Below are 17451 nucleotides of genomic sequence, written 5' to 3'. Positions count from 1 at the left end.
GTGCCTGAAGCCTATGGCTGCTATTGCAGTATAAATGTTAAAAATTTGTTATTATCCCCTCAAGTTTATGCCAGCTATCACCCCATTGCTTAAAGTTAATGTTTATTAACAATGTAATGATTTTCCAAAGTAACATCCCACGTTTTTCATTTCAGAACAAAATCACAGAAAAGAAGGTTTGAGGAAGAACTTAATGAGAGGATGATCCAGGCCATTGATGGAATCAATGCTCAAAAGTACGATTTTTTTGTTCTGTTTTCTCCTTCCTTCAACTTTGACATAAATCTACAACAGAGGGTAGCATTTACTATTTCTCACTCCCACACGCACAGAGAAGTCTGAAAACAGTGAAGGTGTCGCTAATACTGGCATAAGAAGCTCTGCACATTGTGAAGACGGGCTGCATGGTAGCATTTTCTACTATATGGGATGAGACAGTGCCTGTGAATCATGGTGTGACAGAGATTTTGGCTTGTTTTGATCTTAATGGCTAAGAGATTTTTGCTCTGTAACGGTTCATATCTGTACACTCATAGCCATAACTCTACAGAATTATCTCATCTGAGAGCAGAGGAGTAACATACAAGAAATAGCTGGCTCGGGAATCAGAATGACATGAAAATTGATGCTTCACAATTGTCACAGAAGCATCTCCTCAGAATTAGAAATTTTCCCTAAAATCATAGTTTAATATCTTTTTGTTGCAACTGGTTGGTTGATTTGTTAGAGAAGGCTAAGCTTGGTGGCATATTGACATTGTTCGTGGAGGCAACATGGCATGTATTGTTTCTATGTCCTAGGAAGAGCCGAAGGCAGTGTTGGTGTTCTCCGATTGCTGTTGAATACATAAGACTGAGAGAAAAATCAATACCAGTCCAAAAGAAGTGTTCAAGTTTTTTATATTTATCTGATGAAATAAGGGAATTGCCCTTCAAACTAGTGGGCAATAATTGTGATGAATTACATGTTTCCCCCTCTACTTCTGTTACTCAGAATCTTAATTAGCTGAGTATTACACCTAATTATTAAGTGCTCATATGTCACATTTGTTGTTTTTTGCATCTGATAGTCCTATTAAAAGGTACTTGACTTAAGGAAAATATTTTTCAGTTATTATTTATAGAGAGAATGTTGATAGTTACAGATCATACAAAGAATATAGTGAAAGAGGGTAGGTCACATGATAGGCAAAACCTTTTGATTACTCTAGTCTTGCCTAAAACAGCTATAAAAATTTTGGCAGTTCTTACGTATCTTCAGGTACACTTGCTCTGATAAGTGGATTCTAAAAATGATGCATTGATGTCAAAAGTAAACCATCTGTATAAATGAATTAAATTAAAGTATTCATATGATCATACTGTATGTTGTTTTATCTCACAGAATCAATTTCGTATCTAACTAGTGCATAAAATTCAGAGAAACTTTGAGAGAAAAGAGATTTGTGTGATTAAAAAGGTTACTGAAGAAGTTTCAGTGCATTTTGTGAGTTACACAGGGAATTGCAGAAAGATAAGAAATTATCTTGTATATCAGAGAGGCTGAATGCCACCTTCCAAAATTAGATTCCCTACCAGTCCCTTTATTGACTTGCCAAATGAATCACTTAAACGATATTATTCAATTGGGTACCTGAGAATAAGTTGTCAAAAGTGTTGATTCTGTAAACAGCAAATTAATACAATAATATTTGGACTATGTGAATGCTAAACACTCAGTAAAAATAGATAAAAAGTTTCCTACATTTAGGACAGAAAACTAATAACTTTTTTATTTTCTTTATAATTTTGCCATTTTTTTGCGCCTCAATTTTTCATCTATAAAATGAAAATAACACTATCAACTAACCTAATGGAGTGGTTGTGAAGCTAAATGTTTTGCTTCTGTGAATCCAAAAGCAAACTTTTAACAAAAGCTATGGTATTTCTAAATGTGTTTAAGTGTAAAGTTTGCATTTTATAGCGAATATGCCTATAACTGAATGAAGAAAAAAAATATTGCACTGAAAATATGTTATTAAAATTACCATTCTTTTAACCTTTTTAATTAGAAAATTTTATGAAAATAATTTAAAAGCAAACATTCATTGTGCAGAGCCGTTGTTTCTTCCATCCTGAGCTGTCAGCGTGGTCTGACTGTTTCATCCACATCATGGTTCCTTGCCATGAGTCATTCTGGGAAAAAAGTAACTGATTGCAAGCAAATTGTCATAATATGTGGGGTTTTGGACATTACATGCTCAAGTGTTTAACATTTTGTAACTGGAAGACAAGGGACTGTAGAGTCTAGCTCTTCTTAGTCCAAGACAAAGCTGTAGTCCAAATGAATCACTGTTTTTACACAGTGTAAAATAGCGCAGTGTGTATTGAAATGGTCCCTCTGGTTTTTAAAGCAGTGTAGTGTTTTCTCTGGGATCCCTCACTCGCTGCTCTCCTGCTGGTTCACAAGCTAGCTTAGCTTCTTTCCACAAAACTGCTAAGTGGCATATGCACACACTGTCCGTAATTTGGGGCTTCTGGGTTCAATTGCTTCTGGAGTGCAGATTAAACTGGCATCTAAAAAGCAGCCCCTTGGCCCTGTAGCATGGTTCAGAGTAGTGGATTTAGCTGGCGATGCTCCTTGCAAAGTTGCATGAGGAAAGTTATGACCTGTTTATTCATTATTATTCTGTTAGAGCACTACATTAAAGGATACATAAAAATTAAAGATTTAAAAGAGTGAGTGAGGGACAAAGAGCTTCTGTCTCTCAGCCAAGTGCCTTAGCTTTGTAGAGTGATTAGAGCATAACATCGTAATTTCTCCATGTTTCTTTTTTCCATACATTAAACAAAGTATTCCTGCTGCACAGGAGAGGGATGAGTACCCCTGCCTGTGCCACCCTGAACCTTAGTGGTTAGGGGACTTCTATAGGACCTGTGATGGGTGGAGAGCAATCTTACTAGCTAAATATATACCTACAGAGGGAGCTAAACTAAACTTATTTGCTCCTTGATAAGTAGGTTACTATGTTAAAGAGACACACTCTCTTTCCTCTCTTTTTTCTTTAAGTCATGGTGGCTGCTATGTTCTGCGCATAATTCCTTGCTGTACATTGCCAATCCCTATCAAACCACATGCCTCTATGGATACAGGGAGAATTCAACTATCTGTCTGTATTATTCCTTGAATTGCAAAAGAATTTGAACAGAAATTTGGTACCTAGCTTCCCAGGAGGCATATCCACACATACTTGCAGATACTTCAGTAATTTTTAGGCTCATCAGGGAGTCAGGCTGTAGGCAGAATTTTTCAGCCCTTATCTCCATGCCAAAGGTGTGTGGCTTTGTGCTCCCTCTTCTGTACTTATTCTCTACTTCTATTTGTCTGTGTTTTATTGTTTCCCTCATCTCAGACCTCTCGGCACCTGCTACCCAAGACAAGTATAGTTTTTTTTCTGAGCTTTAAAGTAGAACTAAAAGCTCCTGAAAACGTGAGCTTGTAATTTGGAGTATGAGGCAGCGTTTGCTCTAAATGTCACTACTGAGTTAACATGTGATCAGGCGTGTACAGACCAAATTAGAGCTTTGGGAGCAGATCTGCAGACAGAACTTTTTACCAGTGTGATAATCGTAAATAAATCAATCCACCTGTCAGAAACCATAAGGAAAAAAAAAGGGAAATTAGTTAACAATTTGGAGAAGAGGATTACTTTTTGTTCAATTATTATAACTAAATGGAAAAAAACCTTGCATTTTATTTTCACAATTTACCAAAAATGTTCCACAAACTGAATGTTTTCTCCAGTATATTACAGCTGAACCCAAACAAAATCATGCTGTATGTACAACAACCTATCGTATCTCTTTTTTTTTCAGAATCCTAATTCTGATCAGACATAGATGTGAACCACTGCAGAGCAAACTGGGAAATATATTTTTTAATTAAACATACCTAGAACTGAATGTTTTCAACCCCTTTGTAAAATGAAACTGATTGCAGAGGAACACAGACAGTCTCCCAGGCAAGGAAACAAATATTTTAGATTTCACAAATCAAAGCTAATAGCTTGCACTCCACTCTGTCCTCTCCTGTTCTCCAGGACCTTAATTTAGGATATATTCCACTGTGGTTCATTGCTGCTACTTCTTTGCATTGCAGCCTGTCAATTGAGACATTCTCTTTTATTTAGAAGGCATTAGCTACACTACTAGCATAGAGCCTAATTTGAAGTTATTCCTGGAAATGTCGCAATAAAATCTCAAGCCCTGCTATTAGTGTTCAAGCTCAAATATCGCCTGTTCACAGAACTAGTTTGCTTAAATATTTTTTTCCAAATTTGTCTAGTCCCCTTGAGGTGCAAGCAACCTAACCCTCTTGAAATGTAAATATTCTGTTTCTTTTCAAGTGGCCATTAAAATAAATGTAGACTTCCATATTGGAATATTTCATTTTGCAAAAATTATGTGAAGCTTTTGTCGAGATTCCCTTATTTTAAAATAGTTTTGTCATTTCAATGCAAGTACTTATTCTATTTTGTATTTCTCATCTTTAAGCAGAGAAGTTTTTATAATCAGTAAAAAGATCAAAATCTATCTCTAGAGTACAGTGTCATGGTCAAGACATTAATACAGCTCAAATACAAAATTGTTCCACCTCTTTTAGTAATGTTTTTTACGTTTTCATTCAGAATAGGAGTTCATAAAGTGTAATTTATCTGCCACTCTTCCATATTGTAACAGTGCACTTCTTCAAGGTACCTCGTGCAGGACTGCTTTTATCTCAGGTTCTCTTCTGTGCACTGGATATACTACAAGTATTTTGGACCTGAGTGGAATGTCAGTGCCAGAATTACTGCATATAAATCTCTCCCTCAATTGTCCTTAGGAGTGATCCACAGAAAAAATTGTTCATCTGAGCTTTTGTTTCATGTGTACATTAGCAATAATAGTCAAAAGAGAGAGGGGATTTGTAGTTTCCGTTTCCGCTTTTGCTTGTCAGTGCAATACACCATATGCACTGTATTACACAAAAACTTGCTTTTTTCAGAGTGATTTTCTTATTTTACTTCATTCCAGTAATATAAAAAGATAGGACTTGTTTATCCTTGTGTCAGTTCTAATGTTCCTTTTCTCTTCCAGGCAGTGGCTTAAATCTGAAGACATTCAAAGAATATCACTTCTTTTCTATAATAAGACTCTGGAAAAAGAAGTAAGTTATTTTCATTGCAAATACGCAGTTGATTCCTTCTTTGCCTCATCTAAGTGAGGCTTGTGTCCCTTGCTTTTGTAACATAGAGCTATGAGAGCTCCCTCATGCAGGGAGAAGTGCTCAAACCATACAAAACTCTTCTAGCTCATTTATGGAAAAAAAAAAAAATATGCTGTGATGTCTGAGACTACTTTCCTGTCTGTAAGACTCTGCAGTTTCCTGACATTTTCGTGGTCTTGCAGAAGTGAGAGAAGGTTTGATAGTCCAAATTTGGTGTAACAAAGCAAAGAATTCCTGAATTACATCATCTACATCCTCAAAAGGCATTTATCAAGTTCGGCTGGTTTTAATTTATTTTTTCTTTTGCCATGTCTTAAAGACTCTTACGTGTATCTTGTAATGATATCAGTTGCTCATTGGTTTTCTCCATATGCACTTAATGTTCACAGTCACTCTGAGGAAACAATACTATAGACATTTTTTAAGAAAAATGCCTAGCTGTCTTCGATGCAACACACTAAATGTTCTTCTGATTAATATGTGTGACAAAACATGTTTGAGACATGTATGTACAGATAGAGTAAATTATATTGTTTCTAGTCCTTGGAGTAACAATCACAATGAAAGATTCTTCCCTTTTACGTGACTGACATGAACACTAGCCTAGAAAGCCAGGTCTTTTCTTTGTTTTATGGCCTTGTAGAGCTTGAGTGTGTTTCTACATACTGACACATTTTCAGCAGGAAGACTGGAGAGTTGCCTCTTGCTACTTTCTCATAAGCATAGGGCAGCTGATACCTGAACAGTTACGCTGTCCTTCAGGGAAGTGAGATAGGTTTGACCACAACCGGCTATATAAATGAGTGAACCTGATGAGAATGGGGTAAAGGAAGTATTACCATGCTGTGTTTACACTGTGTAGTATAGGTGCAAGTATCCTCTGGGTACCATGTGGTGGTCAAATAAATATTTAAGTATTTTTGTATATTTCTTTTCAGTTCAAAGCATCTGAAATAATTTTCAGATTCTTTCACAGCTCAGCAGTGTTCTTATGGCCAGGTGCCACAGGCATGTGTTGTATGCCCTTGGCAATACATTTGGGTGAAAAAAGTTTCAAGGCTTGTTCAGGCTGTTTAGAGATGGCATAAGAGAGAAGAAGCTAGACTTGGTGTGGTCTCATCCATAATGTTTAAAGGGTACACTGACTGGATCAAAGGTGTGTGCAGGAGCACATTCAGATTTTGATGTGAGTGGTACTAACGGATAAATTCTGAAAGAGAACTTGAGAGAAAACCATCACACGCACAATGGACAATCAGGGAATCCGGACTTGAGAGAAAATCAGGGAGAGAAGTTATTTGGCTGTGTTAGATGCGCCTGTATGAGTCTAATCTCTTTTAGACTGTAGAATGCTAGGGAATGGCAAAGAAGTAACTGTTCTTTTCAGATCTGGATTTTTAATATCTTTCTTCAAGGCCTTTTAATGACTCACCGGTCTAGTCTTGACTTTAAAGAGCTCAGTAAGAAATCTGCCTTTGATTTAAAAAGGAGCTTTTCCAGCCCTGTAGGACCTGAAAGTACAGCAAGGAAAAAAAGCAAAATGATTATCATAGAATCATAGAATCATAGAATGGTTAGAGTTGGAAGGGACCTTCAAAGGTCATCTAGTCCAACCCCCCTGCAAGGAGCAGGGACATCTCCAACTTGATCAGGCTGCTCAGAGCCCCATCCAACCTGGCCTTGAATTTTTCCAGGGATGGGGCATCCACCACCTCTCTGGGCAACCTGTTCCAGTGTTCTACAACTCGCCTTGTAAAATTTTTTTCCTAATATCCAATCTAAATCTACCTCCCCCTATTTTAAAACCATTACGCCTCATCCTATCACAACAGGCCCTACTGAAGAGTCTCTCCCCATCTTTCTTGTAGGCCCCCTTGAGGTACTGGAAGACCGCTATCAGGTCTCCCCGGAGCCTCCTCTTCTCCAGGCTGAACAGCCCCAACTCTCTCAGCCTGTCCTCATAAGAGAGGTGCTCCAGCCCTCTCATCATCTTTGTGGCCCTCCTCTGGACCTTCTCCAACTGGTCCATGTCCTTCTTATGTTGGGGGCTCCAGAACTGGACACAGTACTCCCGGTGGGGTCTCACCAGGGCAGAGTAGAGGGGGAGAATCACCTCCCTTGACCTGCTGGCCATGCTCCTCTTGATGCAGCCCAGGATGCGGTTGGCCTTCTGGGCCACAAGAGCTCATTGCCTGCTCATGTTGAGCTTCTCATCCACCAGCACTCCCAAGTCCTTCTCCTCAGGGCTGCTCTCAATCCATTCCCCGTCCAGCCTGGATTTGTGCCTGGGATTGCCATGACTCAGGTGCAGGACCTTGCACTTGACCTGGCTGAACTTGATGAGGTTGGCACGGGCCCACCTCTCCAGCCTGTCAAGGTCACTCTGGATAGCATCCCTTCCTTCCAGCATGTTGACAGGACCACACAACTTGGTGTCATCGGCGAACTTGCTGAGGGTGCACTCTGGCCCACTGTCCATGTCACCAACAAAGATGTTGAACAGGGCCAGGCCCAACATGGACCCCTGAGGGACAGCACTCATGACTGGTCTCCACTTGGACATCGAGCCGTTAACCACTACTCTCTGAGTGCGGCCATCCAGCCAACTCCTTATCCACCGAGTGGTCCGTCCATCAAACCCATGTCTCTCTAGTTCAGAGAGAAGGATGTCGTGCGGGACAGTGTCAAAAGCTTTGCACAAGTCCAGGTAGATGATATCCGTTGCTCGTCCCTTGTCCACCGATGCTGTCACCCCATCATAGAAGGCCACCAAATTGGTCAGGCACGATCTGCCCTTGGTGAAGCCATGTTGGCTGTCACCAACCACCTCCTTGCTCTCCATGTGCCTTAACATGGTTTCCAGGAGAATCTGCTCCATGACCTTGCCAGGCACAGAGGTGAGGCTGACCAGCCTGTAGTTGCCCGGGTCCTCCTTGTTCCCCTTTCTAAAAATGGGGGTTATGTTCCCTCTCTTCCAGTCATTCGGGACCTCACCAGACCACCACGACTTGTCAAATACAATGGCCAGTGGCTTGGCAACTTCATCTGCCAGTTCCCTCAGGACCCACGGATGGATCTCATCAGGTCCCATGGACTTGTGCACCTTCAGGTTCCTCAGATGTTCCCGAACCTGCTCTTCCAGTACAGTGGGTGGTTCTTCATCCTCGGGGTCCCTGCTTGTGCCTTCCACAGCTTGGGTGGCGAGACAAGAGCCCTTATCGGTGAAGACTGAGGCAAAAAAGTCATTGAGTACCTCAGCCTTCTCCATGTCCCGGGTAACCAGGACACCTGTTTACTTCTGGAGGGGGCCTACATTCTCCTTGGACTTTCTTTTGTCCCCTACGTACCTATAGAAGCTTTTCTTGTTGCTTTTTATATCCCTGGCCAGATTCAGTTCCGTCAGGGCTTTGGCCTTCCTCACCCGATCCCTGGCCACTCGCACAGCCTCTTTGTAGTCCTCCCAGGCTACCTTTCTCCGCTTCCACTCTGTATAGGCTTTCCTCTTCACTTTCAGTTGCTCCAGGAGCTCCTGGCTCATCCACACAGGCCTCCTGGCCTTTTTGCCCGATTATTTAACCTAAAGAGTGAGTTCCTTGACTTCATTAAGAAATGTCTGGAGAAGTGTTAAACTCTGAAATGAATTTACAACTGGGTTGGAATTTTTTGAGATTTTAACAGCAGCTCAAGGTCTAAAATTGTTGGACGAGACCATTAAGATACAACAAACATACTCAACTGGTGGAAGAACAAAACTTACTGCAAACCTACCCATCAAGCAAAGTCATATTTGTGCCTTGAAATTCAGTTAGGTATGTGATAAGAAGTACTTTTAATTTTTTATACAATTCAAAAGTAAAAAAAAAAAGCTGTTGTGTTGCTAAACTCAATTTCTATGTGTTCATGTAAAGTTTGATGCACCAGTTTCAAGAGCAGAACTTGGCTATAAGCACAAAGACACAGCTGTGTCCTTGCAGTTAGAAAGCACAGCTTGTGCACTTTCCATTTTATGAGGTTTGCATTTTGAGGACTTTGTGAAAATAATCTTTGGTACATTTTCTTTTAGTAATCAAATCTTAAACTCTTACCCTTTGAAAAAACTTCAGTAGGATAAGTAAGTTTAATAGGCCTGATACTTAGGTCATTTCCCTTTGAGAACTTAATTGGTTTCAATGTAGACATATCTATCTCAAATAGCAGAACAATTCTAATAAATATTTCATTGCTTAATTCTTATGTCTCTAGACAGGCTAATTAGAGTTTCATAAATAGATTTTTTTAATGACAAAACAGATCAAATTGACTCTCTGCTAAGACTATCAGGTGTTTAGTAGTATCAGTGGACATATGAAGCCTTTTAACACAAACATAAAATATTTTAATTGAAGTAATAATATAGACACAGTAAACATCAGTATGATTGCTAGCTATGTTGTTGGAAATAGAACATTTATAATGTGTCGCACAGTTTAGACTTTGCTGCTTTGTGTGCTCAGAAGTTTCCTGTCTACAAGACTGTTGTAGGTTTTTTTATAGCTGTTTCAGCCTGTTCAGTATTTATTAATAACTGAAAATCAGTTTGGAGAATTAATGACTAAGAAGCTTGGAATCGGCTAAGAATGGCTGGCCATTGCTAAAAACATTTTTTTAAAAATGCTTTCACTTTTTTTTAATTAAATTTTTTATGATGCATTTGAGATAGTCCTGTTCTGCAGAGGAACAAGACAAACCATTTGACATGACTACCTAAGCTATTCTTCAAGAAGTAAAAGGATTCAATACTGTGCCTGGTAATCTCTGGCCCTATATGAGTGGATGTAGAAGTCATTTAACAACCGGAAATTTACTGTTGCTAAAGACTTATACATATCTGCATCTTTAAGCTGGAATTTCAGTTGGGTGATATTTTATCTGCTTTGCAAATTGTGTTTTTAACATTTGCTTTTTTCTTTTCTTTTAGTATCGAGCAACTACTCTACCTGCTTTTAAGTATTATGTGACTTGTGCCTGTCTCATATTCTTCTGCATTTTTATTGTGCAGATTCTGGTATTGCCCAAGTAAGTGGTATTTAACATGTACTCATTCCTACATATATTTGCTCATTAATGTAAATGAAAAATTTTGGAGCTGTCAGATTACAGAGGTCAATTCATGGAAATTAAATTGAATGGGGAAGACTGAGGATTTCAGCCCAGTTTCAAAGTTATGCTTGTTGCTAATTTTAATCGCTGCCAGTAACATGGTGCCAAGTGTTAGTGTCAATTCTTTATTCATTTTAGGTTTTCTCTTTGCATTTAAAAATGTGTGATGATGACAGCAATGAAATTCAGATATGTAAAAAAAAAAAAACTAGTACAAGCTGTAAGTTTGTACAACTAAAATTACATGTGAAATAAGTGTGACAATTGGATGCTGAAGTGGGACAAAACAGGTTGCAAAATTGTGACTGTAATTAAATAAGCATATTTAACATATTACTGTGATAGTAGTGCTCTATTCAGCATGCAAACAGGCCATTACTATTCATAAAATGTTTATTTTAAAAACTATTTTTTAAATATTATAATAAATTGCCGGAATAGTTATTTTTTCAGAATTTATATGTTATGAGTAGTCTATTTATGCATATAAATCAGCTATCTTTCTATCTGTGCATATTCTAGAAAGGCTGAGAAAACTAGAAGAGAGTTCCAATAAATGCTATTTTATCAGACTTCTTAAAATGGAATTTTACTGTTGATTGTTTACGTAGTGGAAAGTTGATATTTGTTTATAGCAATTGTTTCCAAAGCCAACACTGTATATTCCCTGTGATAGAGTATTTCTTCACTCATAGTCTTTTCTCCCGTCCAGCGCTTTCAGGAGTAGTATTTATAATCTCAGCTGATTGGTTGGTCTTGTGCTGTAGTACTTACATTTTAATTCAAAGCCAGAAGGAGCTGTTAGGTCACTATAAATTGACTTTCATACTGCAGACTTGTTTTATAAGCTGTATAAAGCTTTATGGAATTCTATTCAGATGTTACATCATTGTCTTTGCAAAGGGTTTCCTATCTAGTTTCTAACACGGAGACACAAGCTGCTAAGGGACACTCTTCCAAGATTGAGCAGTATCCTGCACATGGTTCAGTCTGCTTTAGGGATTACTATTGCAAAATATTAAATTAAGACTCATCACTAATTTTATTTGTCATTTTGCATAATAAGTATATTTTACAGGCTCATACGGTATTTCTGTTAGTACAGGAATTAATTCAGGGAAATTTGTGGTTTGTGATACACCAAACCCCAAATTTGGGTCTAACTAGTCCCTTCTAGCAGTATGATTTATGAATCTGTTTTTATGTTTTGACCTTAGTCATGAAAATGAATCTAGATTTATCACCTATCATACATGTAGCAAGATGCTCATTTTGCTATATCCTTATTGCATCTCTTCAGCCAATTGTGTAGCTCATTAAAATGTATCAGATACTTGAAATTAGTGAACTCTAGGGAGCTGTATTCAACTAAGAAAAGTGTCCTCCAACTTGTAAAAGCATATGTCTATATTACATGATCTCTTTCAAACATCAGAGCAAATTACATGTATGGTTTATCATTTTCATTATGAAAATGTAAATTATCTTTTGGTCCTTTTATAGAGCTGCGTATTAAATTGTAAAAGCAAGAGTGTAAAATCAGATGAAACTAACATTAATGGTATTCAGCTGGGTCTGTGAATTAATTTAAGAGATGCAAAAGCGGAAGATAGAAAGGCAAGGTATTTTACAGGCATCTGTATTTTTGGTAAAAAACTAGGAGCATTGCATATTTTAAAAAATGTTGAAAAATTACCAGTGTAAGTAGTCATCACAAATGTAGCTTAAATTGAACATAGTCCTCTCCTCCAAATGTTGTTTCCTTCCTGCAAAAAAATAAATAAATCATATCAAATAAATCATAGTTTAGTCTAAAATTCTATACAGCATTTTTATTTTTTTTCCGGAAATTCTATAGGATTTTTAAATGGTGATCTAATGAAGACAGGGAGATAAACAACTTCTGTCACTGGGTTTTATTGATTCACTATTCCATTAATCAGGTTTTGCAGTGGTGTAGTATCATTGATTTCTGTGCAGGCACACCACCTGCTGCTTTAAAGTTGATTTGGAGATATTTGATGGTGAGTAACATCCAGCAAGTTGTAAGTAATAAGTAATATCTCCAAGATCATGAGACATTTATTTCAAGGCTGAAATAATTTATCAATGTTTTAATTTTCTTGGGATCAATAAATTGATGTGGTGTTTTCCTAATAATCTTTAAACAAATCTAATCATATAAAAATATCTTCTAGTGAAATGTATCATAAGGAGTAGATCTTTATTGTGACATTAAAATAACAGCAAATCTTGATCATTACATTTCCTCGGAACAGGCCTTCGGTGGCTCTCTAGCATTCTTGGTTTATCAAGTGACAGAACTAATAATTCATGACAACTCTACGTTCTTTACTTAGGGAAACAGTCAACTAACATGGAATTGGTAGTGTTCTTTTTTGAAACGCAAACCAGTGAACTCATTAAGTGTATTGTTATTGAACAGGAGTTGCTTCTTGTGCTGTTCAAATAAGGGATTTGTTTCAGGCTACATTTAAGATTCTTTCCAAGTCTTCGCTGTCTGAGACTGCTATGTTCAAGAAATTGTGTCCTTTTGCCCTGAGTCATGCCAAACTAACAATCATCTTGTTCTACCCATGGAGAGTGGTTAGGAGGCCATGGAAAGTGGTTAGGAGGCCTTAACATAGTATTTCCTGTCAGACACAGCTGAATTTCTTCATAGAAAAGCTAGTACTTAAAAACTGAAAGCAGGTATGCCATAAATCACATATTTTCCCAAGAGCTGCAAAAATGTAGAAAGTATACTCTTTTTTCTCCTTTTTTCAGTATCTTTATCTTCATAATAAGTTTTTATTTTCTATTTAAAATATTAGCAACAACACATAGGTATATGTCGTAGTTCAGCCCCGATCAGGACCAGACTACGCAGTCTGTCTCTCGCTCCCCCCACCCTCCGAGAGAATAGGAGGAGATGATATAAGAAAAACAGCTCAAGGTTTGAGATAAGGACGGCGAGAGAATCCTTAAAGTTACCATCACGGGCAAAACAGACTCGACTTGGGGAAAACTATTCATTTATTTCTAAAATTAGCAGGAGAATGAGACAGGGAACGAGATAACCTCCCCCCACCCCTCCCTCTTCCCGGGCTTAACATTATCTCTACTACCTTCCCCTCCCGAGCGGCATCGGGGGGGAAAAGGGAATGGGGGTCGCGGTCAGTTCATCACGCGTTGTTTTACGCCGCTGTATCATCGTCAGGGGAAGAACTCCTCGCATTCCTCCTCTGCTCCAGCGTGGGGTCCCTCCCACGGGCCACAGTCCTTCGTGAAACTGCTCCGGCGTGGGTCATCTCTTCTACGGGGTGCAGTCCCTCTAGAACAGCTGTCCCAGCGGGCCCTCCACGGGCCACAGCCTCCTTCAGGCCTCCACCTGCTCTGGCGTGGGGTCCTCCACGGGCTGCAGGTGGATCTCTGCCCCTCCGTGGACCTCCATGGGCTGCAGGGGGACAACCCGCTCCACCATGGTCTTCACCACGAGTTGCAGAGGAATCTTGGCCAGGAGCCATGTTACTCCCCCGCCTCCTTCTTCACTGACCTTGGCGTCTGCAGCCGTTCCTCACAACAGGCTGGCAGACGTCTCTCAGGATCCTTTTTACATCTTATTCACTTCTCATCTCCTCTCCACTTCTTGCAGCCAGGCCAGGCCGAGTTGGGCCCAGTCGGCTGCCTGGCGGGAGGCCAGAGGGTGAGGCCTGCAAGGCCCATGAGGCTCGCGCCTCCCCCTCTCTGCCCCCCGCTCAGCTGCTTCACATCTTCTCCTCCTTTTTTTCCTGTTTTCCCCTACTTAAATACGTTATCGCAGAGGCGTTATCACGGGACATTCTGCTACCAATTGGCTTGGCCTTGGCCAGCAGCGGGTCCGCCCTAGGCCCGGCCGAGTCCACTGAACAAAGGGGAGCGACTTCTAGCAGTTTCCTACAGAAGCTACCACCTTAGGCCCCCCCTCACTAACAAAACCAGAACAGTATAAATGCAATGTATCTTCCAATCTCATAGTATCTGATAGAAATGAGTTATTCAAAACAGATATTTACTGATGATATCAGAAGAATATGAGAAGGCGAGCCAAGATCATATATTTAAATTTAGACTTGGAACTGTCTGAAGCCTAGAAAGTTCTCATATTTTTTCCTCAATTTTAAACTCTGTCCCTTTGTAGGTTATTGTCAAGGCTTGTCCTGTCAGGGTTCCTGATAGGGCACGGTAGCAGGGAGCAGACCTTTGAGTCCTTGAAGCAGGTAAAAAGTTAGCTGGCTTGTGGGATCCCAGGTTCTCTTTTGACAAAATGGTTTGCCCAAATCTCTCAATGCAATGCATTTGCTGACTTGTGCAATCCGTTTGATGACTCTACACAATAAAGGCAAGATTAGTTTACTATAAAGAGCTATACTGCTTTTGTAATGTTTCAGTGACAAAAAAAAAAAAAAAAATGCATGTTATGGCTTTCCTGTGGTCGTTGCCGCAAATGAGGCTTGTTTATGGTAGCACTTAATTTTTAGTATTTTGATTCCCATTATAGCATTTTCAGCCCACTTCTTTCTGTCTAGGAGCAGCATGAGACTATTTTGGCTTAGCCTAACTGAAACAGAAGTCCTGCTGTTCCCAGAAAAGAATGGGGTGTGGGGAGAACAAAGCTTACAACTTTTTTTCTCTGTATTCACCACTCAAATACAGATTCTAAGATACCGCTTTTCCTTTTCCTTATCCCCAGTCGTTTCTTTGCCCTCATAATCAGAATCTTGTTCACCTTGCTGTGTAATTGTTTTTCTCGTGCCACCCCAGTAACATCACTGATCACGTAAAACACTTACAAAGACCGTTTGTTCTTGCCCTTTGCCCATGTGATTAACTACTCTTCGCATAAGCTCTCTTTACACCATGTTAATTTTATTTCCCTTGCTCACCAGTTTCTCTGACAAATGTCTTCATTTCTTCTACAAAGATGCACTCCAAACTTGAGTCATAAGGCTATTCTTGTGTTTAATAATTTCTTAAGGTGTGCAGTCTCCTTCATATCAGAGAAAGAATAGCGATAGTTTGAAATACAGAAATGGTTTCTTGAATCTTATTGAAGGATATATACGACTGGAAGTGTTTATGCATATTTAAAAATCAAGCTTGTTAATTATAATCCTTTTATTTCATCTCTTCTTTTGCTTACTAGATTTTAAATTCCTAAGAGTAGAGACTTCTTTTTACATGCACTGATGTACAGCTTACTGTCTCAGTCTCAATGAGAAGTTCTTGGAGAAGATGTATTCATAAGCAATAATGATTTTCAAATAGCTTCTAGAAGAAACATTATTTCAAGATTAATATCTGTTGTGAATTGCTAGTTGTTTGTTTTTTATCAGCTGTTCACATCGACCCAAAATCTGATGAATACTTAGCATATAAGAAGTTCTCTGAGTGATTGGCAGGGAAGCTCATAAATTACTCTCCAAAATGCTTTTAATGGCAGCAGTATGGCATCAAATTGGTTTGTGAAGTTAATGCTTTTTTATTCTTTCCTGAAAATAGCTTCTGTAACACTGTTGTTAAAACAGATCAAAATGTTTTCAAATATTTGTACGTAATCTAAGGAAATTGATCCATAGAGTTCTACTTCTAAATTTTTAGTATTATAGTTTCTGAAATGTATCTATTTCAATTGAGATGGCATCTCTAAAGAACAGAGATGTATGCTTTTCCTAATAATGTATTTTACTTCTGAATCATACATTCATGGAGGAGTTAACTTAAAATTTAACATTTATTATGGTTTTATGAAAAAAAGGAAGGGATGTAAAACAATCTAAAATGTCATGTGAATATTTCTAGCATATAAGGTTTGATAAAATAAGATATTTGCTGCTGCTCAAAGGAGTTGAGAGATATTTTTTAATTCTGTAAAAATGTCAAATCTGTGGTTAAAACAGGAAGCAGATGCTCAGGTGAGGGACTTCATGATGACATCTAGTTCTCTTGCTTAAACAACTCAGTTAGTCCAGAGCTCCTGATCTCTTCTTGGGATGCATTAAAAATAATTAGGTACCACTGCATCTTTCCCTAGGCAGCCATGCTAAGTAGCTCTTGTATGGTGCCTGATGGAGCAATTACGCTCTACTGTGGTATTCATATAGAGAGATTCCCACATTTGCGGAATGAATGCATGCACAGATTGTTTCTGCATCCCTCTTTCTGTTTATCTAGTATCCAGTGATGCTGTTGTGGCTAGACTTCAGAATTTATGACACACAAGAAACGGATGAGCTAGAACACTGAGTAAGAGTGATTTCAAGAAGATTATAAATTACTCAATTATTTTCGTTTAAAGTCTGTTGTTATTTTTTTCTTTTCTTCATGATGTTTAGCTTTCCTTCCTATCCTGTCCTCTGATACTTCAGGATCTACTGGCCAGCCAGCCAGATTTGATACAAATGGGAGTTTTCAGAGGTGTTGAATCCCTATCCATTCATGAAATAGCAGTCACTATATTAGGGTCCTTGCTGACTGAGAGACTGCAGCATCACAGATATTACAGCTTCTAGCTGTGAGACACAAGAAACTGGACATCATTGTCCCATGCTATTGCTTTTGCTGCTTTTGAGAGGAATGTACACTACCAACAGTTTATTTTGTATATCTATTAGACTCTTAAATGTTAGACTTACAAGGCTAATTAGACTTATAAGTCTAAATAGACTTATAAGTCTATTAGTCTTCTAAAATCAATAGCATGAAAATAAAGCAATAAGGATCTTTAATACAAGCTTTCTAAAGTAAAGGCAAAACAAAACAAAGCTTTGCTGCTGTTAATGCACTCTGTCATTTAAATTATTTGTGTGAAAAGTATTATCTTCTCATGGTAATAGTTTTGCAAAGTCAGAAGTAAAGCCAATTCAAGCATTCTTGAGTTGAGAAACTGGCAGGATAAAGGTCTGTCATTCTGGTGAGGATTGGAATTGTTTTCCCATGGTGTTGATGTTTGGAAGTGGCAACTTGCACATGGTAATTTTTCATATCATCAGTATTATACACAAAGAAAGGTCATGCTACAAATGT

The 17451-nt window shown here is 38.6% G+C and overlaps 1 protein-coding gene across 1 annotated transcript in view; it reads left to right on the top strand.

Annotated features, from left to right (window-relative positions):
* ADCY2 (adenylate cyclase 2) overlaps positions 1–17451 on the top strand; it is a 225742-nt gene that overhangs the window by 163426 nt on the left and 44865 nt on the right. Inside the window, exons 12-14 of the mRNA XM_086740408.1 lie at positions 156–236; positions 5118–5187; positions 10205–10302. Coding sequence (XP_086596534.1) covers positions 156–236; positions 5118–5187; positions 10205–10302 — 249 coding nt within the window. The remainder of the gene's footprint in view (positions 1–155; positions 237–5117; positions 5188–10204; positions 10303–17451) is intronic.

The sequence above is a fragment of the Chlamydotis macqueenii genome, chromosome 2 (genome assembly GCF_036417535.1).
Source record: "Chlamydotis macqueenii isolate bChlMac1 chromosome 2, bChlMac1.mat, whole genome shotgun sequence".
Taxonomy (NCBI): domain Eukaryota; kingdom Metazoa; phylum Chordata; class Aves; order Otidiformes; family Otididae; genus Chlamydotis; species Chlamydotis macqueenii.
Note: the sequence above shows the minus strand (reverse complement) of the source record. Positions and strands in the feature narration are given on the sequence as shown.